Source organism: Malaclemys terrapin, chromosome 8 (assembly GCF_027887155.1).
Source record: "Malaclemys terrapin pileata isolate rMalTer1 chromosome 8, rMalTer1.hap1, whole genome shotgun sequence".
Lineage (NCBI taxonomy): Eukaryota > Metazoa > Chordata > Testudines > Emydidae > Malaclemys > Malaclemys terrapin.
The window spans coordinates 44,533,642-44,558,820 of NC_071512.1; the positions used below are offsets into that span (position 1 = coordinate 44,533,642).

The following is a 25,179-nucleotide window of genomic DNA, read 5'->3' on the forward strand; positions in this document are numbered from 1 at the left end:
GAAACTAAGAACAGAATTATCAGATACATAAATGAACACAACATGTTGGGGAAGAGTCAACAAAGCTTTAGTACACAGAAAACACACCTCACGCTATTAGAATTCTTTGAGGATGTCAACAAACATGTGAAGAAGGGTGATCCGGTGTACTTGGACTTTCAGAAAGTCTTTGAAAAAGTCCCTCACCAATGGCTCTTAAGAAAAGTAAGCTGTAATGGGATAAGAGGGAAGGTCCTCTCATGGACCAGTATTTGGTTAAAAGACAGGAAACAAAGGGGTAAGAATAAATTGTCAGTTTTCACTATGGAGAGAAATATAACAGGTTCCCCCGAGGTTCTGTACGGGGACTAGTACTGTTCAACATATTCATAAATGAACTGGAAAAAAGGTAAACAGTAAGGTGGCAAAGTTTGCAGACAAAACTATCTTGAGTAATTTAGTAAAGTCCAAAGCTGACTGCGCAGAGTTTCAAAGGGATTTTATAAAACTAGGTGCCTGGGCAACCAGATGGCAGATTAAATTCCATGTTGATAAATGTAAAGTAAAGCACATTGGAAAACATAATTCAGATTATACATACAAAATGATGTGGTCTAAATTAACTGTTACCACTCAAGAAAGATCTTGAAATCATTGTGGATAATTCTCTGAAAACATCTGCTCAATGTGCAGCAGCAGTCAAAAAAGCTAACAAAATGTTATGAGCCATTAGGAAAGGGATAGCTATTAAGATGAAATATCAATGCCACTATATAAGTTGATGGTACATCCACACCTATTGCTTGAAGTTCTGGTTGCCCCATCTCAAAAAAAAGATACATTAGAACAGGAAAACATTTAGAAAAGGGCAACAAAAATGATTAGGCATATGGAACAGCTTCTATAGGAGGAGAGATTTAAAAGACTGGGATTGTTCATCTTAGAAAAGAGGTGACTTAGGAGGGATTTGATAGAGGTCTATAAAAATCATGAATGGTATGGAGAAAGTCAATAGGAAACTATTATTTACTCCTTAACATTAAACAAAACCCAGAGGGTCACCTGAAATTAATTTAAAACAAACATACGGAAGTACTTCTTCACACAACACACAGTCAATCTGTGGAACTCATTGCCAGAAGACATTGTGAATGCCAAAACTATAACCGTGTTTGAAAAAGAATTAGAGCGTTTCATAGAGGATAGGTCCATCAATGGCTATTAGCCAAGATGATCAGGGATGCAACCCCATATTCTAGGAGGACCTAAACCTCTGACTGCCAGAAGCAGAGACTGGCAACAGGGGATAGATCACTCAATACAGTGCTCTGCCCTGTTAATTCCCTCTGAGGCATCTGGCACTAGCTAGATATCCACTAGTCTGACCCAATATGGCCATTCTTATGTTCTTACTGCTAATGGAATTGACTGGACTCAAAGTGCTGCCAAGTGTACACAACTAATCAAACTGGTGAGAGAAAACTGAAAGAGGTTAGATAACTTATAATAATCGTATGTATACCATCATCAGTAATAGTTACTTATTTCTGAAAATGTTGGACCTAAGTTGATGGTGTCCCCTTCTGAGGATGGCTATAACTGCATAAACCCTATTTGTGACACCCTCCAGGCAGATGAACAAGTTATAATATTTGCAATGTCAGTTCCAGAAAACTTTTTAGACGTGTCACCTACGCCATTTAAAAAAAAAAAAAAAAAAAAAACCACACACACACACCCTTGCTACCTTACACCTCCCCCACCAACACACACACACACACAAAGCTTGAATCAAGAGGTTTTGCAACATATTTTGAAGGCCAGTAACTCAGGCTCTGTAGAACAAAAAAAGTGAAGTCTAGATTTAAAATGCCCCATCTTGAATGCTCTGCACCCAGCTCCATTCACACACAAATCTGGGGCTATCAGTAAATTGCTTCCTAGCTGATCTCAACTCTCATGATAGTGTAACAGGACAGATATAGATACAAAGTAATCAGGACCAAACCATAAAGGGCTCAAAAAATTAATATTTTGAGTTGTATATACAGGAAGATATTTAAAGTCTCTGGCGCATACTGACACAATTGTACTAATATGGCCAATCCAAAAAACACCGCTAACTAAAATGGCAACACATCTGGAACCAGCAGAAGTTTCTAGAAGTCTTCAGGTGTGGCCTAAAACTAAAGCACATTGCAGTCCAGACTGGAGAGGACAAAATCCTAGAACACTGTGGAAAGCTCCACATAAAGAAAGTTGCAAGGAGATGATGAAAAACCCCACACTTAGCTACGGCTGAGCCCTGATAATCCAGAAGCAGCCATGAATTGAATAGGACCACTAAACTGCAAAGCTTGTTGGCAAATGGCAAGCCTACCCTCACAGTCCAGGAAGTAGACCTCACTCTCACCATCTCTGCTGATTATTTCATTCCTTCAACCCAACATTTCCTCTGCTCTACCTCTGTTCAGCTTCAACCAAGACTCAACTTCAGCTAAATGCTGGGAAAGCAGACACCACACCACTTGGGTCTGAGGAGAGAGATATGATACAGAGCTGAGTGTTATATTGATAACACTGCACTCTCACCATCTCCTCTATCAACTTCACATACACACTAAATAGAAGGTGTGACAGAATAAGGTACTGGACTGGGACTCCCAAGATCTGCTTCAATCCTTAGCTCTGGCACAAACTTCCTAAATCTGTGTGTCTCAGTTCCCTCATCTTAAAGAGAGTGGATAATATTACTTGCCTATATCACTAAGGTGTCATGAGGATAAATTCACTAATATGGGAAAGGCGATCAGACACTATAATGATAGGGGCCATAAGAAGAAAATCCTGGGGAGTTCCACAGATTCTACAGGCGGTATATCACATGGGGGGGGGGGGGGGGAAGAGTCAGCTCCTGGTCCCTAGTGATGCGTTAACAATATTTTTATTGTAAAGACTGATATGTGACATTTTTTCTTTTGTAAGACAGTATGATAGACTCACAAAACTAGCTCTGCTCTAGTCTATATCCAGGCCTAACACCTAAATCAAAGGGTAACTCTTAAAACTCCAGATAAGGCAAGAACCTTTCCATTAAGTTTCTCCAAGAAGATGTTATAGACAGGACTATCGTTAGCAGGACTGTCAGTATCAAGAGGTGGCTTCTTGAACATGCACATAACTGTTCTGATACGTTGCCCTCCTGAGTGGAAGAGTTAGCACTCAGATAACAGTGAACATAAAACTTATCCACCTCATGACTTCACTAGCCAGCAGGGACATAAATCCAAGCTGTAGGTCACAGCCCAAAGCTCCCCACTATCTTTAGGTGTCACATTTGTCCAACTACATTTGCAGAAACAGGAAATCCAGAAGGATCTGCCATTATACAGGCAGCCAGTCACTGTAAACCTAATAAATCTTGTCAAACATTTGACTGCTTCCAAACAAAAGCAGACCACATTCACCATGCTGTCTACTACCCAGAAGATTTCAGGTTGTTTGGGCTTTCATAGATGCTATGGTAAAGCTTTTCTTCTTCACTTCTATTATATTCAAGGCACATGATTTCTAACAGTTCTTTAAGGATGATCAGTCAAACTCAGTGTTTAATGTCTGCTCCTGATGCTCTGGCATCTTTACTTTACATTTCATCTGCTACAGGTCATCTATACACCCTGGTGACTGCGAGGATGGTTTTAAGGAAGATGATATTTAGAAACTACTGTGTCAACATTAGAGGGTAAAAGATAGCTAAAGTGTCCTACAAAGACAGAGAGGTCCACTAGGTGCATTGTAGTCTATATTAGAAAATCCTGTTAGTTTCCCAGGACAGAAATAAAATAGGTTCCACACATCTACTGCAGCAAAGGTGAGCCCTGACAACAGTTTGCACAAGTTTATGACAAGACCATAATAAAGAAATCTTCACTATGACTTCTGCCAATCCCAACATCAAAATAAGTTTAGAAAGTATTGCTACCTATGTCTATTGAGACAAAAACTATCTAGTACACACCCATTATGATTATGGCAGCCACTGGATCTTGAGTCAATATACCAGGGTCATCATTCCCTACACATGGGAGAATTCTGCACCAAAAAATTAAAAATTCTGTACAAATATTTCAAAATTCTGCATATTTTGTCAAAATAATATAATCATGTAAGTTTCAATTATTTTGGTAATTTATTTCAAAATACCTGTCAGCAACTATGTCTGTAACAATACAGACAACAAAAAAGATTCAGGAAATGTTTTTTGACAAACAGATTCCTTACTAGGCATATTAATACACAACTCAGAGTAATAATTCATTTAAACTACAATACAGAAATTTATTTACTGCACCCTTCAGAAGCAGCGCAAAGGCTAGGCTGAGTCAGGGCTAATGGAGGAGCTGAGGGAGAGGGAAGTCATTACTGGGAAGGAGCCTGGGTGTGAACTTGGGAGGGTGTTGGGTATGGGTTGGAGAAGTATGGAACAGGGTTTTTTGGGGAGGTGAGTAGGAATTGTTAGGGAGCCTCCACCATGCAGACCCTGGCTGACCCCTAGCCTCTCATTCAGTCAGGTACACTTGTCCCATGTGTCCCTGCACTTGCTCTCCCCCATCTGTCCTTGCACCCGCACTCAGCCACCCTCCTCCACACATGTACTCCCCTCCTCCTATCCCCATGTGGCCCTGCACCCCCACTCAGCCTGCACCCATCTATTCCCCCCCGCATCTGTGATCCCCCCCAGAAGCCCCATGTGCCCCACACTGTACATCCGTCCACCCCATATCCCGTTCCTGCTGACCTGGCCCCATGGGCTAGGCACTGTGAGAAAGGTAGCCTCTTTCGCTTCCCTATCTGAGCTGGGGCTGCTCCCACCCAAGAGTGGCCACTCTATTCTGGTGCCACAGCAATTCGGTGAGTGAAAGACGCAACTGCAGCACCTTTCCGGCAGAATGTATTTTCTGCAGGGGAAAAAATTCTGTGTGGCACATGAATTCTGCATGCACACAGTGGCGCAGAATTCCCCCGGGAGTAATTCCGATGGATGCTAAAGTAACTCCTGACAATACGCCTGGATGACCAAAAACAAGTATTCATCAGGGAACCAGAAACGTATTGAAGATGGCCCTTTCGAGATGTGCACACATAACCAATTTTGAAATGGGAGGTTCTCTCCTTTCACGGTGATACAACCAACACAACTTCTTTCATTAGCTCAGACTGAACTAATGTCTTCTAATAGTAATAGTCACCTAGAGACTGCTGGATCATCTATATAGGGCTTGTAATGTGTGTCAAGTCAAGGCCACATCCATATGTAAAATAATGGAGAGTGGTAACTTTGTCTAATAGCCTTTCCCTAAACAATATGACCCACAGAACAGGGTTCCTGGCATTCAATGCTCCAGAGATGAGATTCCAGCAAGACCTGTGAGACTGAATTAAATGCCAAATGGTCAATCCCTGTGAAATAATCAGTTTTACAAATCACAACAGGAACCAAGAGACACAAACCCCTACAATTTAGCTCCTTCAGAATCCTGCCCTCAATAAACCCAATCCATAGCAGTTACGCTCAGCATTCTCTGAAGCCAAAGAGGTAAAGTTAGGACAGATGGGAGCCACATCATATCTCCTCACCAAGCCAAATACAATCAGAGGCGTGGGTAGATGTGACAAAGTAAGAGGCACCTAATGAGGAGACAAAAGCAAGAGAATATAAAAAGCTAGGCCAGGGGTAGGCAACCGGCCGCACACGTGCCGAAGGCGGCATGCGAGCTGATTTTCAGTGGCACTCACACTGCCCAGGTCCTAGCCACTGGTCCAGGGGGCTCTGCATTTTAATTTAATTTTAAATGAAACTTCTAAAACATTTTAAAAACCTTATTTTCTTTACATACAACAATAGTTTAGTTATATATTACAGACTTATAGAAAGAGACCTTCTAAATAGGTTAAAATGTATTACTGGCATATGGAACCTTAAATTAGAGTGAATAAATGAAGACTCAGCACCCCAATTCTGAAAGGTTGCCGACCCCTGAGCTAGGCCAAGGTGAGTGGAGAGTGATTAGCAAAAAGGACAATAGTTGGAAGCCAGGACTAGGACTTGGTCTCGGTCTCCTGCCACTCTCTGCTTTGCCTGTCATTCCTGCCATATCTTCTTCATTAATACATTTTTCCTGGAATTGATAGCACCATAATGGTCTCTGGATGCCAAAGGAAATGGGGCATTCTTAGATACAGGGGGCTGATTCAGAACAGAACCCCCTTGCACTATTCCTCCCCACCTCACTCCCAGGAATAAGAAAGCTCCACAGCACAGCTGTCATCTAGGAAACCATCCACACCAGGCCACACTTTCAAAGTTTAAATTCCCTATAATTCAACCCCATACTCCTGTATCCTCTTCTTTCTCCTCACATGAGTTAAACATGGGACAGTCAGACAGAAGTGTGGGACTCTGAGCAGGATGCCTAGAAGGGAAGGGGTAGGAGTCAAGCAAAAGCCACCATAAAACAATGGTGGGGAGAGAGAAGACAGAAACCAGCAGAACTATTTCCACAAACATCCATACTCCATGCACCCACAGCACCCCACCCACACTGTATGAACTACTGAGAAAGCCTCTCCTGGTCCTCCACCTCAGCCCACGCAAAGCCACACAAGCACCTCTTCACTCCTACATCCCCCAACTCTGCACCCCACACATACCTATTAACCCACAACCCTACTCTGAAAGCCCATCCCCAACTCTCAGCCCACAACTCTGCTCCACACTCCCCCACCCCCAACTCTGCCCCCATACATCTCCCTAGTTCCACAACCCCCAGCACTGCACCCCATCCAACCCCACCCCCTCCCAAGCCCTCACCCCACACACACCCCATCAACCTTCCCCTTTCAACTCCCCAGCCCTAATACCCTCTCAACCCCATGACACTCATCCTCTATCAGCACCAGAGCCCCAAACCCAGCCACACACCCCTCTCCCCCAACTCCACACACACTAACCCTCCCCACCTCATCCCTACAACCCCCTTCCCATCCCAGAGCGCCCATCCCATGCCAGCTTCCATCCTACAATCACCAAACATACACAGCCCCAAATTCTACCCCCACTTCTACAATCCCTGGCCCCAGAGCACCCATCCTCTGCCAGCCCCCCAACTCCACCCCCCCCCACTTCTAGCCCCAACTCTGCCCCCAGCCCCACCGCACATTCTACTCCCACCCCTACAATCCCCCCGGCCCCACAGCACCCATCCCCTGCCAGCCCCAAACTCTGCCCCCAGCCCTACAACCCCCAAACCCACCCAGCCCCACATCCACCCCTTATTCTACTCCCACCCCTACAGCCTCCTGGCCCCACCGCACCCGTCTCCTGCCAGACCCCAACTCTGCCCCCCTGCCCGGGCTGCTCCTGTTCCCGGCGGGGTGGGGGGGGGCCGTGACGCGCCGCTAGCCCACGGGGAGGAGCGGCCGGCGGGGGGGAAGACTCGGGCCCCCGGGGAGGCGAGGGGGGCTTACCTCCGACCCGGTACATGTTGGCAGCCATGCCCAGGCTGGGGTGTGTGGGCCGCTCCCGCCGCCACTGCCTCCAGGTGCCGGATCCGCTGGAAAATGGAGGCTGGAGCGGCCGGGAGGGGGAGGGGAGCGAGGGAATTAAAGGGGCCGCGCCGGCCGGGGAGCGGGCGGCTGGACTGAGGCGGTGCGGGGAAGGGGCAGATCAGAGCCGGGGGGACTGTGCGGGCAGGGGGGCCATGTGAGGAGTGGGGGGAAGATTAGAGCTGCGGGAGATAGTGGGCAGAATTGGGAGGGTGGGGGCAGACGGTAGGAGCAAAGTGGGAGTATGTGGGAGCCAGAGGCGGGAGAGGGGGTGGAGGGGAAGGGGCAGCAAGGGGGCTGTGAGCGGGTGGGGGGCAGAGTGGGATATCAGAGGGAATTGGGGGATGGGAAAGGAGGGGGATGGAGTAGGAAGGGCTGGGAAAGGGAGGCAGGAGAATGGGGCAAAGGAGGAGAGGCCATAGTGGCAGCCTTAGGTCTACTCATCCACTCAAAGGGCACCAGCAACCATCCACTGCTGTCTGTCAAATCACACCTCCACACCCTGCAGCAGATAGTGAGTAGGGTTCAGAGTTAAAGCAAGAACAAGTCCCTGCCGTTGTGTGGGGACTTTTCTCCTGAGGGAGGCAGCAATTCTGGGCAACTGGGGAAAGGGAACCCCTGAGTGAGGAAGCACAGAGTTGGCAATGAGGAGAGACACCCAGAAGATCCCTGAAGAGGGCAAGGGTTGCAGCACCAACAGTATGGTGGTGATACTAAGCACTAAGGCTTTTGTCTATGTAGTTGTACTATACAACATCATTATTTTCCCAAGCCCTGATAGAGTTCTGGCTGAAGGAGAGCTGACTACATCACAATCCAGATGAAATGGAAGAAAAAGGAAAGCATTAAGATGTATGCATGGAAGCTTGGGCTGAACCATCAAGTGAAGGAGTATGACTGACCTTTGCCAAAATATATTGCTGCTTTAGGGGCCTACTGGGTCCACAGCTGATCCTAGCCTATTATTAGATTATAGATAACCCAGCTGGTGGCAAGAGGAGGACTAGATGTTTGAAATGGAGTAAAACTCCAATGGACCAATTAAGGATTATTATGCCCATGTAAGTAGAGTTCCTTCCTAAACCCAAGCAGTTAGCATCATGCCCTGACAGAAAAAGTTACTTTCTTCTAACACAGAATTGTATTAAACTAAAGAAAACAGAATTATTCCTAAAGTTGTTCTCTCTCTGTTTCCCTATAGGCATCTCCTACAAACGTCCTCAGCCTCCAACTGCCTGGCTTTCTGCTACAGATTTAAGGAAACATATCCTCACATTTTCCCTCAGTGTAAACAAGGTAATAAAAATGTTTAAAAAAATTAAATTAAAGATCCCATCTCCACCTACAGTTAGGTCTTGTCTTCTGACCTCAAGGAGGGTTTTGTCCAGTTGAGTCACTTGAATTTTCAAATACGAGAGAGGGAAAGTGCTGTTCAGTAGAATTCAACAGGATTACCTCCTTTCTCTAAGGCAGTGGTGATAGTACCATTGCAGTTAGGGTCATGTCAGTCCTGCTGGGCTTGGAACCAGCTGAAGATACTTCCTCTTCCTCTGTACTGAGTTCCTTAATTAGTTTTGACCATATAGAATCTCTGTGTGCAGCTTGTTTTACTGTTAGGAGCTAGTGGTGTTCAGTACTTCTCATCCAGTTTTTTCAGGTCTGAGTTTCCTAGTTTACCTTTGAGTAAGCTCCAGGCAGCATTCTGACAGTTAATGAAGAAAGCCAAAACACCTTTTAGATTTGGCACCTCTCAGCTTCACATCCTTTGACCAGGGCCACTCAGACCTAAAATTTACCTCTGAGAACAGCAGCGTTGTTCTTAGCTGTCAACCCACGAACAGCTGCCCTGAGTTAACTCTGATGACTAACATGGAGGTTTGCCCAACAGCTCAGCAGAGCTAGTACGGGGTCTTTTTGTTGTAGAATTCTCTAATATCTACTGTTTTCTCTGCCACTGCATTCCTTTGTGGGTGGTGAAGACTAGAGTTAATGTCCTTGATGTACTATATCCCCCAAAGTTGGAATTCAGAACTGGCAACTTATGGCCCATTGTCAGAAAATATTTCCAGATGTCAAATTGAGAAAAAATCCTTTTAACTTTGCTAAGCCCTGTTTACCGGTGGGTCTAGCACAGGGGTGGTAAAACTATGGCCCACGGGCCAGATCCGTCCCATGGCACCGCGGGGCTAAGACAGGCTCCGTGCCTGCCCTGGCTCCACGCCATTTCCTGAAGCAGCCAGCACTGCAGCCCTGAGGGAGAGAGGGGGTAGAGGGCTCCATGCACTGCCCTCATCTGCAGGCACCGCCCCCTGCAGCTCCCATTGGCTGGGAATGGGGAACTGCGGCCAATGAGAGCTTTGAGGGAGATATACGCAGGCAAGGGCAGTGCACGGAGCCCTCTGCCCCCCCTCCACCAGGGGCCACAAGGACATGGTGCCAGCCGCTTCCAGGAGCAGCGTGGAGCCAGGGCAGGCAGGGAGCCTGCCTTAGCCCCGCTGCGCGCCGCTGCCACTCTGGAGCCTATCAAGTTAAACAGCGCCAGGCTGAAGCCCGCACCCCAAACCCTCCTGCACCCCAACCCCCTGCCCTGATCCCTCTCCCGCACTCTGCACCCCCTCTTGCACCCCAACCCCTTGCCCTGAGCCCCTTTCTGCACACTGCATCCCCTCCCCACATCCTGCACTGTCTCCTGCACCACCACCCCCGGCCCTGTATGCAATTTCCCCATCCAGATGTGGCCCTCGGACCAAAAAGTTTGCCCACCCCTGGTCTAGCAAGAAGTAGACTTCTTACAAATCTAGAAAAATAGTGGTTACCAAACAGCCATGTCTCCTCCTCTTCACACACACACACACACATCTAGTGTTCTTTTCCAAAGCCTATTGGGTAGCCCTGTGGCAATGGGAAATTCTTTGAGTTGTGTTTGTCAGGTCATTCTGCAAAATTCATGTTTTCACCCTACAAGTGGGCCATCACACGGACATTAGGGCTCCTTCCAGCATTTCTGAGGGCTTAATATTCCTCATGTATCCTTTACAAGGACTTAAGAACACAGTACAAATGCTATACGTAATCAGACCTTCATCTTCAGAAAGTTCACCTTTCATTACGTAAAAATCATAGACTGGATGCTAAACCTCTGATAAGTAACTAAGCTAGCCATAACCTTGGTTTCCGGTGGTGTATCAGCCCAAGAAGCTATTTGAAGCAGTTCTGTAGTGAGAGTGAGTGGATATACTAAGTAGCACATATGTGGGCTTCTACATATCCCACGCCTCTGGAGAAGCTGGGTGTTCACTAGGGCTCCTCGGTGCAGTGTCAGTCACCTCTATGGTCTTTCTAACGAGGTGGACAGTCATCTATGTGCCTATTCTGCAATACATTTATATCTCAAACACATGAGCAATCTCTGGTATTTAATATGTATCTTGTTTAGGTCTATACTGTTTATTAAAAATACAAGCACTTTGTCGTCTGTCACCAACATGACATTATCAAGTTCATGCAAGTGGCCTGTGACTCTCTTACATGGCCACATGCTTGCTAGACATTCTCTCCCTTTGAGCACATCTGCTCTTGGAATCTGAATGCATAATAGGTCAAGATTTGCAAAGCCCTCTAGGGTATTTAGCCCTACAAATGTTCTGGGGCTAAGTCTTCTAGTTGACTTTGAAAATTTCAAACCAATATTTTTCTAAATCATATTCCAATTGCTCAATTTCTACTGATTCTGTAACTAGAGTAACAAGCCATCAATACCATAGCTACCAGCATCTGTAAAAAGAACTGTAGATCATAAAATACCAATATTGGGAATGTGGTCAGCAGATATTTTAAAACCCCACAAGTGTGCCTCTGTGCTTTATTCCAAATTCACATGCAGTTTTAAGCAATTCATAAAGGACTTGGCCTTTTGAGAATGATGAAGTATGAAGATTCTCCAGCATTCAGCCATACAGAGAAACAGCCCCAGTTCTGATACATTGTAGGAGGTGACCTTTCAGCTATGGCTTTGTTTCTATTGCTAACCTCACCCCTTCTTTATCAATCCTATGTCCTAAGAACCATAGCCAGTTTGTTGTCACATATATTTTTATCTTTTTAATTTTAGTCCAGCATCCTCTGTAGCCTTCAGAACTTGCTTTAGCCTTAGGTTAAGTTGTTCCACAGGCTTCCCTTACCTATGATGTCATCCACATAAACCTTCATTCCCTGCTGGCCGCATCGAATCTCATTTCTCTTTGGATGATTTCTGAGACATTTGAAATGCTGAACAGGAGGCAGTGAAAGCCATATCTGCCAAGTAGCAATACAATTGTCAGCTTGTCACTGCCAGGATAGAGTCGTACTTGCCAGACTCCTCTAGCTCTATCTAGTGAGAAGAATACTATTGCATCTGCTCAATTAGAGAGGAAGCCCCTAATTCTCCCCTTCAGTACAGCTATTTTGTGTTGCTCTGGTGGCACAACACCAGAAAGTAGGCTTAACCATCTACCTGGGAATGCCCAGGTGGCACAGCACTGGGGCAATGACTCTACACTAACTCCCCCATTCCCCTCCCACCCAAGGTTCCAATGTAGGGGCATTCAGGCAATCCCCAGATGTTGGAACAACTTCTTGGGATTATAAGCAGCAGGGTGTCATTGACACCAACTTAGACTGCTGTATGTAGCACCAGGAACTAAAGTGGCCCTGAGCCAACTCCACAAGAAAGAGGCTGCAAAGGTGATGAAAACTTAAGCCACCTCTCTCCCCGACTTCCCACCATCCCTGGTCCTGCATCAAATGAGAAGAATATACCTCTCCCCCCACCTCCAGTTTTATTTAGCCACTTCTGTACAAATAACAGTATGCCCCTATCTTTTCATAATAGGCACTATAGTTGCACAGCATTCTGTTGGCTCAGTAATGCACGATCACACTATTCTCTCTCATTGCTCATTCTGAGAAACAGTGAGATTTCTTCTGTGCATTTGTGTGGGGCCTTTCTGAACAGACGTGGCTTAGTCTAGGTGGGTACGGATAATGGGCCCTATAACAAACGTGATTCCCCCACACACACCTAGACTGCTTGCTGTTGTGGCTAGTATTGGCTTTAAATTGCCCAGACAACTTATGTCTCCCTGCACTAATGAACAGGACCCTGAGTTTCTCTAATATAACTGTAATGATCTTACAAATTGTTACAAGTCATCTCCACTCCTGAATTAGTTTTAAATTTAACACTAGTGCAGCTCTTGACTTTAACAGCACTACTCTGTTTATAAGTGCTTTATTTGGATACAGATCCCAGGAAATCAGCATCACCAATCATAGTGCTTGGGCTATCTCCCCAATAATTGCATGTCCATCACAAACTGATACTTCACTTTCCCCAATCATTAAACTATTTAACACCACCAGTCCTCCTAGTACAGATGCTTGTGGGCACCCATTAACCTCTTTTCAAGTTGCAAATGACATTTGTTACTACTGTTCGATTCCTACCTCCTCGCTGATTTCTAATCCTTGACAAACACCATCTGTGGACCATATTCCTTTTTACTATCTGCCTCTGTCCAGAGACCTACATCCATTCCTCTCTAGTGAAGATCCAACAACTCTCATCTACATCATGTCAGCTCCATCTTGGATTGCTGCAGTGTGCTCTACCTGTGACTACTTCTAAAGTCCACTTGGGAGTTCCTTCTAATGGAGAACACAGCTGCCCATCTCCAGAGAGTCACAGACAACATGGATACATAACACCTGCACTCAAGTCTCTGCCCTGGCTTTCTTGCTTTCAGCTGCAGCTCAGGGGGGGATCTTGTTATCTGAGAGGTGCCTCTCACTCCATACTCCACCATGGCAGTTAAAATCAGTGGGGATGTTGTCACCATAAGTTCCCAGAGCTGAACTTGCTTATCTGAAAGAACCTGAGCTTCCACTAAAATGCAAGATAAGGTTATTTGGTTTAGCTTTTATATGAGTTTTGTTACCATACGTTGGACATTTGCTCCTGGAAAAGTGATAGTATTATTGCTAACAGCCACTTAACCTACTGCTGGTGCTGTACACCTAGTACAATTCGTGTAAGCAGTAGCAGTGGGTGAGAGTGGTATTCATTTTGGGCTGTTTTATGTCAGCTATTTGTTAAAATTCTGTAATAAAACTCCTCGCTGGCATGACAAGACGTGTTTAATACTTTTTAGCAAGCACATGATCACTCTTGTCATACCAAGGAGGAGGAGCCAACACCATGTTACCTGCCACCTCTTCATTTACTGCTAGCAAGTGCCCAGTGACCACTGTTTTGAGAATCTTTGGGAGTATTTTTGTGCAGTTACCACAGATATGTTATACAATTGCAAATGAGAGGAGCTGGTCCTTGTGCTCATCAATGGAAGGGAAGGCTGTTCTTGGGCTAGGGGAATCCCCTGCTGGCCTGTTGGACAGGGCAAAAGGGCATGGCCCAGTATTTGTCATTAAAGCTCTGTTGACAGAAAACATTCTGTTGAGACTTTGTATGTGGAGTCTCAGACCTGTGAATCTTTTGAAAGGAAAAAACCCGTGTGGCCTTTTTCATAGAGAAAATGAACGTGTGCACCTCCTGGGGAAGGACTATTTTGTGAATAAGTGTTAGACAAAAAATACCTTCTCTCTGAGAGCCCCTTCCAGAGTGAACTCTAGACCTGAAACCTTTCCAGTGAAAACCGTGCATGCACACCAAGGTGTTTGTGTGGAGAAAGCTTTCAGGTAAATTGACTCTTGCCAATTAACGGCAGCACCTTTGTTATGCATTGACCTCCATATCCCTCGTTCCATCCCACCCCTTAGGCAGAACCAAGCTTATGGTCCCTGCAGTACATGCCCCCCCTCCTGACCCCATCCATGTTTCTTCTGACAACCCCAAGGACAGTTGTCCATTCATTGTTCCTAAGGCACATATCATTTCATGCTGAATGCCTGGACTACAGCAGCAGAGAGGGAGTGTGTACTGACTTTTGGATGGAAAATGGAGGTCAACGAAAATTATTAGGGGCTGGGGCACATGACTTACGAGGAGAGGCTGAGGGAACTGGGCTTGTTTAGTCTGCAGAAGAGAAGAGTGAGGGGGGATTTGATAGCAGCCTTCAACTACCTGGAGGAGGGTTCCAAAGAGGATGGAGCTCAGCTGTTCTCAGTGGTGGCAGATGACAGAACAAGGAGCAATGGTCTCAAGTTGCAGTGCGGGAGGTCGAGATTGGATATTAGGAAACACTATTTCTCTAGGAGCATGGTGAAGCACTGGAATGGGTTACCTAGGGAGGTGGTAGAATCTCCATCCATAGAGTTTTTTAAGGCCCGGCTTGACAAAGCCCTGGCTGGGATGTTTTTATTGGTGTTGGTCCTGCTTTGGGCGGGGGGTTGGACTGGATGACTTCCTGGGGTCTCTTCCAACCCTAATCTTCTGTGATTCTATGAAGGGCCTGGCCACCAGACGGGAGAGGACCAGGCACACTTCGGTTCAGGATATTTTTAAATGTCTAGGTCAGTATGCACTGAACTCTCTTCATCACTTACACTATATCCAAAGCAAGACAGAGCACTGGACAAAAAAGCCAGAACTCTGATTTGGACTCCATGTACGGTGTACATCCAGGGAAGAACCGTGGCTGACACTTTCAAGAAGCCCAACTCCCATTGAATTTTAATGTGTTTTGGTGCCTAAATCCCTTATGCTCCTTTGAAAATCTCTGCTCATATGACTTAGGCTTGAGCCAGTCATCAAATTTAAAGGAACTACAGCTTTCACACTCTTACAGGGAATGTCCAGAATTTGAACCCCAGACCTGAATTTAAGGTCTTGTCTACTTGAAGAAGATGCTCCAGTTAAATTCCAGCAAGGTGTGAATTTAACCTGATTTAGTTAAATTGGTGCAATCCCTGTGTGTATGGATACTTATTTTGGTTTTAGAGAGGCTTAGTGCAATTAAGCTGAAATTTCATAGAACCATAGGGTTAGAGGGGACCACAAAGGTCAGCTAGTCTAAACCCCTGCCAAGATGCAGGATTTGTTGTGTCTAAACCATCCAAGACAGATGGCTATCTAGCCTTCTTTTGAAAACCTCCCATGAAGGAGCTTTCACAACCTCCCTAGGTAGTCTGTTCCATTGTCCTACTGTTCTTACAGTTGGGAAGTTTTTCCTGAGATTTAATCTAAATCTGACAAGTTTCAGAGTAGCAGCCGTGTTAGTCTGTATCCGCAAAAAGAACAGGAGTACTTGTGGCACCTTAGAGACCAACAAATTTATTAGAACATAAGCTTTCGTGGGCTACAGCCCACTTCTTCGGATGCATATAGAGTGGAACATATAGAGGATATACACACACACACACATGCAGAGAGCATGAACAGGTGGGAGTTGTCTTACCAACTCTGAGAGGCCAATTAAGTAGGAGAAAAAAAACTTTTGAAGTGTTAATCAAGATAGCCCAGTACAGACAGTTTGATAAGAAGTGTGAGAATACTTACAAGGGGAGATAGATTCAATGTTTGTAATGGCTCAGCCATTCCCAGTCCTTATTCAATCCTGAGTTAATTGTATCTAGTTTGCATATCAATTCCAGGTCAGCAGTCTCTCATTGGAGTCTGTTTTTGAAGTTTTTCTGTTGTAAGATAGCCACCCGCAGGTCTGTCATTGAATGGCCAGACAGGTTAAAGTGTTCTCCCACTGGTTTTTTAGTATTATGATTCCTGATATCAGATTTGTGTCCATTAATTCTTTTGCGTAGAGACTGTCCGGTTTGGCCAATGTACATGGCAGAGGGGCATTGCTGGCACATATCACATTGGTAGATGTGCAGGTGAATGAGCCCCTGATAGTATGGCTGATGTGATTAGGTCCTATGATGATGTCACTTGAATAGATATGTGGACACAGTTGGCATCGGGCTTTGTTACAAGGATAGGTTCCTGGGTCAGTGATTTTGTTCAGTGATGTGTGGTTGCTGGTGAGTATTTGCCTTAGGTTGGGGGGTTGTCTGTAAGCGAGGACAGGTCTGTCTCCCAAGATCTGTGAGAGTAAAGGATCATCTTTCAGGATAGGTTGTAGATCTCTGATGATGCGCTGGAGAGGTTTTAGATGGGGGCTGAAGGTGACAGCTAGTGGTGTTCTGTTATTTTCTTTGTTGGGCCTGTCTTGTAGGAGGTGACTTCTGGGTACTCGTCTGGCTCTGTCAATCTGTTTTTTCACTTCAGCAGGTGGGTATTGTAGTTTTAAGAATGCTTGATAGAGATCTTGTAGGTGCTTGTCTCTATCTGAGGGATTGGAGCAAATGCAGTTATATCTTAGAGCTTGGCTGTAGACAATGGATCGTGTGGTGTGTCCTGGATGGAAGCTGGAGGCATGTAGGTAAGTGTAGCGGTCAGTAGGTTTCCGGTATAGGGTGGTATTTATGTGTCCATCGCTTATTAGCACAGTAGTGTCCAGGAAATGGACCGCTTGTGTGGATTGATCTAGGCCGAGGTTGATGGTGGGATGGAAATTATTTAAATCATGATGGAATTCCTCAAGGGCTTCTTTTCCATGGGTCCAGATGATGAAGATGTTATCAATGTAGTGCAAGTAGAGTAGGGGCGTTAGGGGACGAAAGCTAAGGAAGCGTTGTTCTAAATCAGCCATAAAAATGTTGGCATACTGTGGGGCCATGCGGGTACCCATAGCAGTGCTGCTGACCTGAAGGTATATATTGTCCCCAAATGTGAAATAGTTGCGGGTGAGGACAAAGTCACAAAGTTCAGCCACCAGGTTAGCTGTGACATTATCGGGGATACTGTTCTTGATAGCTTGTAGTCCATCTTTGTGTGAAATATTGGTGTAGAGGGCTTCTACGTCCATAGTGGCCAGGATGGTGTTTTCTGGAAGATCACCGATGGATTGTAGTTTCCTCAGGAAGTCAGTGGTGTCTTGAAGATAGCTGGGAGTGCTGGTAGCGTAGGGTCTGAGGAGAGAGTCCACATAACCAGACAAGCCTGATGTTAGGGTGCCAATGCCTGAGACGATGGGACGTCCAGGATTTCCAGGTTTATGGATTTTGAGTAGCAAATAGAATACCCCTGGTCGGGGTTCTAGGCATGTGTCTGTACAGATTTGTTCCTGTGCTTTGTCAGGGAGTTTTTTTTAGCAGATGGTGTAGTTTCTTTAGGTAATCCTCAGTGGGATCAGAGGATAATGGCCTGTAGAATGTGGTGTTAGAGAGCTGTCTAGCAGCCTCTTGGTCATATTCCAACTTATTCATGATGACAACAGCACCTCCTTTGTCAGCCTTTTTGATTATGATGTCAGGGTTGTTTCTGAGGCTGTAGATGGCATTGTGTTCAGCATGGCTGAGGTTATGGGGCAAGTGATGTTGCTTTTCCACAATTTCAGCCTTTGCACGTTGACGGAAGCACTCTATGTAGAAATCCAGTCTGTTGTTTCAACCGTCCGGAGGAGTCCACGCAGAATCCTTTTTTTTGTAGTGCTGGTAGGGAGGATTCTGTGGGTTAGTATGCTGTTCAGAGGTATGTTGGAAATATTCTTTGAGTCGGAGACGTCGAAAGTAGGATTCTAGGTCACTGCAGAACTGTATCATGTTCGTGGGTCTGGAGGGACAAAAGGAGAGGCCCCGAGATAGGACAGACTCTTCTGCTGGGCTAAGAGTATAGCTAGAAAGATTAACAATATTGCTGGGTGGGTTAAGGGAACTACTGTTGTGGTTCCTTGTGGCATGTAGCAGTTTAGATAGTTTAGTGTCCTTTTTCCTTTGTAGAGAGGCAAAGTTTGTCCTGTAAATGGCTTGTCTAGTTTTTGTAAAGTCTATCCATGAGGAAGTTTGTGTGGAAGGTTGGTTTCTTATGAGAGTATCCAGTTTTGAGAGCTCATTCTTAATCTTTCCCTGTTTGCTGTATAGGATGCTGATCAGGTGGTTTCGCAGTTTCTTTGAGAGTGTGTGACACAGTCTCTCAGCATAGTCTGTGTGATATGTAGATTGTAATGGATTTTTTACCTTTAGTCCTTTTGGTATGATGTCCATCTGCTTGCATTTGGAAAGGAAGATGACATCTGTCTGTATCTGTACGAGTTTTTTCATGAAGTTGATGGATTTCTAAATCTGCTGTGCCATAGTTTGTTCCCAATGGACTTAAGCTAAACTGGAAAAAAAACATTCTTATACTGAAAAAATAGTAGTCTAGACAGCTGTTGTCTAGCATTTTTGATCAGTAGGTCTCAACACACTTTACAAAGATCAATATCATCATCCTCATTTTACAGAAGGGGAAACTGAGGCACAGAGCAGTTAAGTGGCTTGCCCAAGATCACCCAACAGGCCAGTGAGAGAGCAGGGAATAGAATCAGGTCTCTTGAGTCCCAGTCCAGTGGTCTATTTGCTAGGCCACACAGGGTTTATACAAATTTAACTAAATCCATTTTAAAACTCATTTAAGTTAAAACAGTGCAACTTTCCTGTGTAGACAAGGCCTAAGACAGACTGCTTTATCAACAAGACACTGTGTTGGAGCCAGTGTCCCCCATGTGAAGGATTTTATAAATTAGTCTGGAGAAATATTTTATAAGATTTAAAGGTACCACCTTCCCCATCTCAGTTGGTTTGCCCAAGATTTAATCTCAGGACCCCTGGCAACCAAGGTCCCCTGACACAAGTTGCTCCCTCTCAAAAGAATGAGACCAGTTTTTCAACTGGCTATGTGTGCTCCTCAGTTAGCTTCAGCAGCAGCAACCTTTGGCCTCGTGTAGCTTCAGTGAATTATGCACTGCCTATAATCTTTTAAGTAACCTGGAGGTGATAATTAAAGAAAACTAACATCACTCTCACCTGTGAGTAGCTAAGGTTGTGGTTGCTTTGTTATAAGTCCTATTTTGATTTCATTTGAACAGTACCAGAACTAACTCCATCCACCTGAAATATTGGTCATACACCTCTGCTGGAGAAGTTTTAAAATTTGCTTTTGCACGTGTGAGGCTTGTTGGACAACAACATATTCTTGATTTGTACATCTGAGAAAGCCAAGTTATTTCAACGTTTTGAAAACAGTTTGATTTTTTGTTGTCATGGGAATATTGTACCTTGGAAACGGTTGTCCTCCATGAGGACTGGTGCCTTTTACAATGTTTTGCAGTGTTTGGGAAATTACTCTTAGAATGGGTCTATATGTTTTCCCAAATTCTCAGTAATCCATGAGCATCCTGCAGACTTTAGAAGCTATCCAGGTGAAACCCTAAAAAACAAAGCAAGCAATCTAGACCATTTCCTTGTGAAGAATCTTCAATCCAGACTGCCAAGAGCACTTCAGTTCATTTTTCATTAAGAAAATCCAGGAATTCCCCCATCACACACACACACACACCTAGCTGTACTTTTGCTCCCTTCCACATCAGTCAATTCTTGACAGACCTCAGACTGCATTTCCTATACCTTAACTAGCAATTTCTCCTTCTTCTCACCCGATGATGCCAGGAAGCAAAGGTCAGTGAGTTTTCTACAGCCGATATCATAGGCTCTGTCAGCAGCATCATTCAGAGAACTGACATGACCCCTTCTGTGACTGAATATACCTCTGTATTCACACCTTGCATAGTAGTGTAATAATCTTTGTACAAGGTAGGCTTTGTAAGGTATTATCTGAAACCTCAATTTGCTGGTTCATATTGTCTTCATAAAATATGTGTGGCAACACTGTATGTGAAATTACAAGATTCCCCTGTATAGAGCGGACAGGCAGAGATAGCTCAGTGGTTTGAGTATTGGCCTGCTAAACCCAGGGTTGTGAGTTCAGCCCTTGAAGGGGCCATTTAGGGAACCTGGCAGAAAAATGTGTCAGGGACAGTACTTGGTCCTGCTGTGAAGGCAGAAGTCTTTCAAGGTCCCTTCCAGCTCTATGGGATAGGTATATCTCCATATAATAAAAAAATATTAACCCATCTTCCACAGCCCTGCCCAGGCAGAAGTCAGGTCTGTCCTAAACAAAGGAAGGGTTGTGTGCTTGCCTTAATTTGCATTTAGGTAGTAAACAGAGTCATCAAGCAGGAAGCTCTAACAGGTAAAAAAATCAGCATGGAACATCCTTCCACAGAGACTCTTTGTCCTCTGGTACACCAATGGAAATGTTTTACAAGAACGGAACTGAAACTATAAAAATGAAGAACAGCACCCCCCTCTCTCTTCCTGTCTGCCTTTGGCACTGCACCTAAGATGACAAAGGAGAACCACCATTGGATTCTGGGGCAGAGGGGACCTGACCTGAAGAGTTTGGTCAGTAACCTTGCTGGAAGCATATGGTGAGAAATTAGTCTTGAATCTAATATAGTTTGCTAAATTAGCACTAGCAAGCATTTTAATCTATTTTTCTTGTAACCATTTCTGACTTCTATGCCTCTTTTACTTGTACTCTCCCTCTTTGTACTTAATAACTTTGTTTTACTGTTTTATCTAATTCAGTGTGCTTAAGTTGAAGTGTCTGGGTAACTCCATTTAAAGTAATAAGCAGATATATTATTCCCTTAAAGGAATAATGGACTTAAAATATTTGTACTGTCCAAGAGACGGCTAGGCAGTACAGGACATACATTTCTGACAGAAGATCCAGGACTGGGGCTGTGTTGGGGTCACCCTGCAGTATAACCAAGATTGGGGAGAGACAGGGTGTAGCTGGCAGGCTGCAGATACACACAGACACTCAGAGTGTGGCTTGCATATGGGAAGGCTGTTTGTGAGTGGCCCACGTGGGAGCTACTTCAGCAAGCCATTGTAAGGCACCCAAGATTGCGGGGCAGGGATGACGCAGCCCCCCAGTTGTCTGAATATCCTCCCTTTGACACCTGAGTCAATATAACATACCCAACTCCTCCTGGAGGAGACAAAGTACTAACAGAAGGGAAGGGAAAAACCCTTGCAGGTACTCCTGGGTGCCGAAGAATCTGGTCTAAAATGTGAACCCTGCTCTGCCTAGAGAGGGAGGGTGAAGCATCCTCCCCCATCCCCAATAAATGTCAACCTTTGTCAGATGTGGCTCTCTAGTCCGGTACAGTGAGAACAGCAGGTGCAGTGCCCTAAGCATCCGGACTAGTTAGGCTCTATTGCAACACAAATACTCCATGATATTTAATGTATTTTATTCCATCACAAAAACACCCCATTATAGAGGAGCATTAAGGCTGTAGAGTAAAGCACTCGTAATCAAATCGCCACTGTTAAGGTGGCCCATGCAGCTCTTGTCCCTGACTCACTCAATATGCAAATTGGATGGTACAGAGTAACTTACTAAACAGTGAGGATCAAAAAATCAATTAACACATGGCTAGAAAGGGTTAAACATCCTGAAAAATAAATAACTCACAAAAGATATGTGGGGAGAGAATGTTTGTGTTTTTGTGTGTTTACATATTGTGACAAAGTTCCTCCTCTGCCTTGGTGGGTCCTACACTTTTTGGCAGATTTGCTCACCTCAGAGGTTCATGGCAGCCCTCAGTTTGGCCGCTTCTGCTAGGGGCTCAAACCTGCCGTTCACTCGGTTAACCTCATCACTGGCCAGCATGGGGGGAATGGAGAACAATCCCCGCAGTCTCTGTGTCCCACCTAGTCGGTCGCAGACAGGCCAGATCCCTTTCCAAATTAGACCTTCTCTTCTGGTGTTTCTCATAGACCAGGTCAACTCCTCCTGTGTCTGATCAGGAGTTGGGGGGAACCCAGGCCCACCCTCTATATCGGGTTCCAGTCCAGGGCCCTGTGGATAGCAGCTGTCTACAATGTCCCCTGTATCAGCTGCGTGATAGCAACAACTCCTTGGACTACTTTCCCATGGCCTCCCCCCAGCACCTTCTTTATCCTCACTGCAGGATCTTCCTCCTGGAGCCTGATCATGCTTGTACCCTTCAGTCCTCCAGCAGCACGCCCCCGCCCCCCTTGCTGGGAGGTCCTTTTTAAACCAGGTGTCCTGATTAGCCTGCCTGCCATAATTGATTCTAGTAAGTTCTTAATTGGCTCCAGGTGTCTTAATTAGCTTGCCTGTCTTAATTGGTTCTAGCAGGTTCCCGATTGCTCTAGGGCAGCTCCTGCTCTGGTCACTCAGGTAACAGAAAACTATTCATCCAGGGGCCAGTATATTTGCCTTCTACCAGACTCCTGTACCCCACTGGTCTGGGTCTGTCACAATACATATGAGTAGGGTCAACAATGTAGTCAACAGTCCTGGTCTATGATGTATTCTGATAATTCAGAGGTCAAAAGAAGATCCTATCATTTAAATGAATTGTAAACATGGGATATCTCTGTATTCATCTCTCTTTGATAGGTATAGCAAATCTGTGAATGGTGGAGGAACACGCAAATTGCTTTATGTTAATTCTATGAACCAAGTACCAGTCATGGACCTCCTTCAAAGTCATCCTAATTACCTTTTGAACTCCCAATTTGTCAAAAGACATGAAATTGTATAAAAGATCCTTGGGTCCTGATTCTGTCATCTCAGATCTGCTTCGGCTTCATCAGGGGAAGTCTGAGTCGCAAAACTGAGGTCCCAGTTATGCTGGTATGACCTGAATATGAGATTTGGACATTGGACCTGTGAACTATTTCTGAAAGAACTCATTGCAACTACAAAGCTCACCATCTCTGCTATGAATCTAAATCTCAATGAACTGAACTCATGTCTGTATGTATATTGATCTTTTTACCAAACCCTCTCTTTTGTGTTTTAATAAAGTTTAGGTTAGTTAATAAGAATTGGCTGTAGTGTGAATTTGGGTAATATCTGGAATATTTAATAACCTCAGAGGTAATGTGTCCGATCCTTTGGGATTGGTAGAACCTTTACTTTTATATGATGAAATAAGATTTACAGAAATTTTCATCATAGCCTGAGGCTGGATCACTTAAAGGGAACTGTGTTGTTTGGACTTCTGAGTAACCAGTAAGGTAATAAAAGCTATTTTATGCTGGCTTGGTGAATCTAAGTATTGGAATATCCACCAGCTTTATGGGGATTGTCTGCCCCATTCTTTGCAGTTCACCCTAACTGAATGACCATAGCTGGCCGCCACTAGAACCCCGATCACATCAATATTGACCAGCTGCCTCATTCAAGGCGCACTGTCCAATGTACGTGTGGCATGAGCCACCGCCTCTCCCTGAGCAACATCACACTGTCTGAGCTTTGTTCAGTCACCATTCCCATCCAGGAACTCTAGTTCTTCCAATCAGGCAACAGAAACAATACCATGTGACTTAGAAGCCTAATCACTGCCAGAATTGTGAAGGGCAAACACCAGCAGACAGTGCAGGAGGAACCTATAGGCACATGTCAAAACAATTACAGACACATTTTGTGGGTACCTTGCGCACAGAGAAATGGACCAAACCTGCCTGATTGGCTATTCATTACACAGTTGAAACTAGCTCCCGCTGAACACCATTCAGCCCTGTGTTTTAAATGCTGGGGCCAGAACCTCCACTGGTACAAATCAGAATAGTCCATTGCCTTACACAGAACTATGCCGATAAACAGCAGCTGAAGATCAGGCCCTGTATTTATTCCATTATTCCAGACATCTCAGTCTGACACCTGAAAACAGGAGCTCTAGGGCATCTCCCCAACATCCTCTGAAGCAAAGGTTGATGCAGAGAAGTCCATTAGCTTCTGAGGGCTTGGCTACACTTGCGAGTTAGTGTGCATTAAAGGAGCCCTGTGTGCACTAGTTCACTCCCCGTCCACACCGGCAAGGCACGTAGAGCGTTCTGACTCCACGGCTAGAGCGCTCCTGGTACTCCACCTCGGCGAGTGGAATAATGTTTGCTGCACCCCTGCTGGAGTGCTGTGGTGCTAGTGTGGATGATCTGTCCTGTTAATGTGCTCTGATCAGCCTCCGGAAGTGTCCCACAATGCCTGTTTGAGCCACTCTGGTCATCACTTTGAACGCTACTGCCCTGCCCTCAGGTGACCAACCGTCAGACCTGCCCTTTAAATTCTCTGGGAATTTTGAAAATCCCCTTCCTGTTTGCTCAGCCAGGCGTGGAGTGCTCTCAGCTAATCTTTCCAGGTGACCACGCCGCCATGCACCAGGCGATCCCCAGTATGGAGCAATGGCGAGGTGCTGGATCTCATCAGTGTTTGTGGGGGAGGAAGCTGTCCAGTCCCAGCTGCCATAGGAATTACGATACCTTCGGGCAGATATCAAGGGACATGATGGAAAGGGGCCATGACTGGGATGCACTGCAGTGCAGGGTTGAAGTGAAGGAGCTGCGGAATGCCTACTGCAAAGCCCGCAAGGCAAACAATCGCTCTGGTGCTGCCCCCGCGACCGGCCATTTCTACAAAGAGCTGGACGTGATACTTGGGGGCGACCCCATCTCCACTCTGAATACCACCATGGACACTTCAGAGCCCAGTTCAACAAGGCAGGAGGAGGAGGAGGAGGAAAGCGGGAGCGAGGGTGCTGAGGAGGAGGAAGGCACCTCAGAATTCCTAGATGCATGCAGCCAGGAGCTGTTCTCAAGCCAGGAGGAAGGTAGCCAGTTGCAGCGGCTGGTGCTTGGGGAAGGACAAACACCAGAGGAGGTTACCGGTAAGCAGCTTTT

The 25,179-nt window shown here is 45.4% G+C and overlaps 1 protein-coding gene and 1 long non-coding RNA gene across 11 annotated transcripts in view; one reads left to right on the forward strand and one right to left on the reverse strand.

The window, feature by feature from the left end:
• LOC128841594 (metastasis-associated protein MTA1) overlaps positions 1-25,179 on the reverse strand; it is a 367,485-nt gene that overhangs the window by 142,674 nt on the left and 199,632 nt on the right. Inside the window, exon 1 of one of the 10 annotated variants that reach the window (XM_054036790.1) lies at positions 7,507-7,588. The exons of the other annotated variants lie outside the window; for them this stretch is intronic. Within the exon in view, the coding sequence (XP_053892765.1) occupies positions 7,507-7,534 (28 nt within the window). The 5' untranslated portion in view covers positions 7,535-7,588. Of the gene's footprint in view, positions 1-7,506; positions 7,589-25,179 lie in introns of those variants that run through there. 10 annotated transcript variants of the gene reach the window in all.
• LOC128841597 (uncharacterized) lies at positions 7,528-23,328 on the forward strand. Its single transcript, XR_008445889.1, has 4 exons — positions 7,528-7,580; positions 8,357-8,645; positions 8,786-8,880; positions 22,898-23,328. It is a non-coding gene; the product is annotated as an uncharacterized LOC128841597 (long non-coding RNA).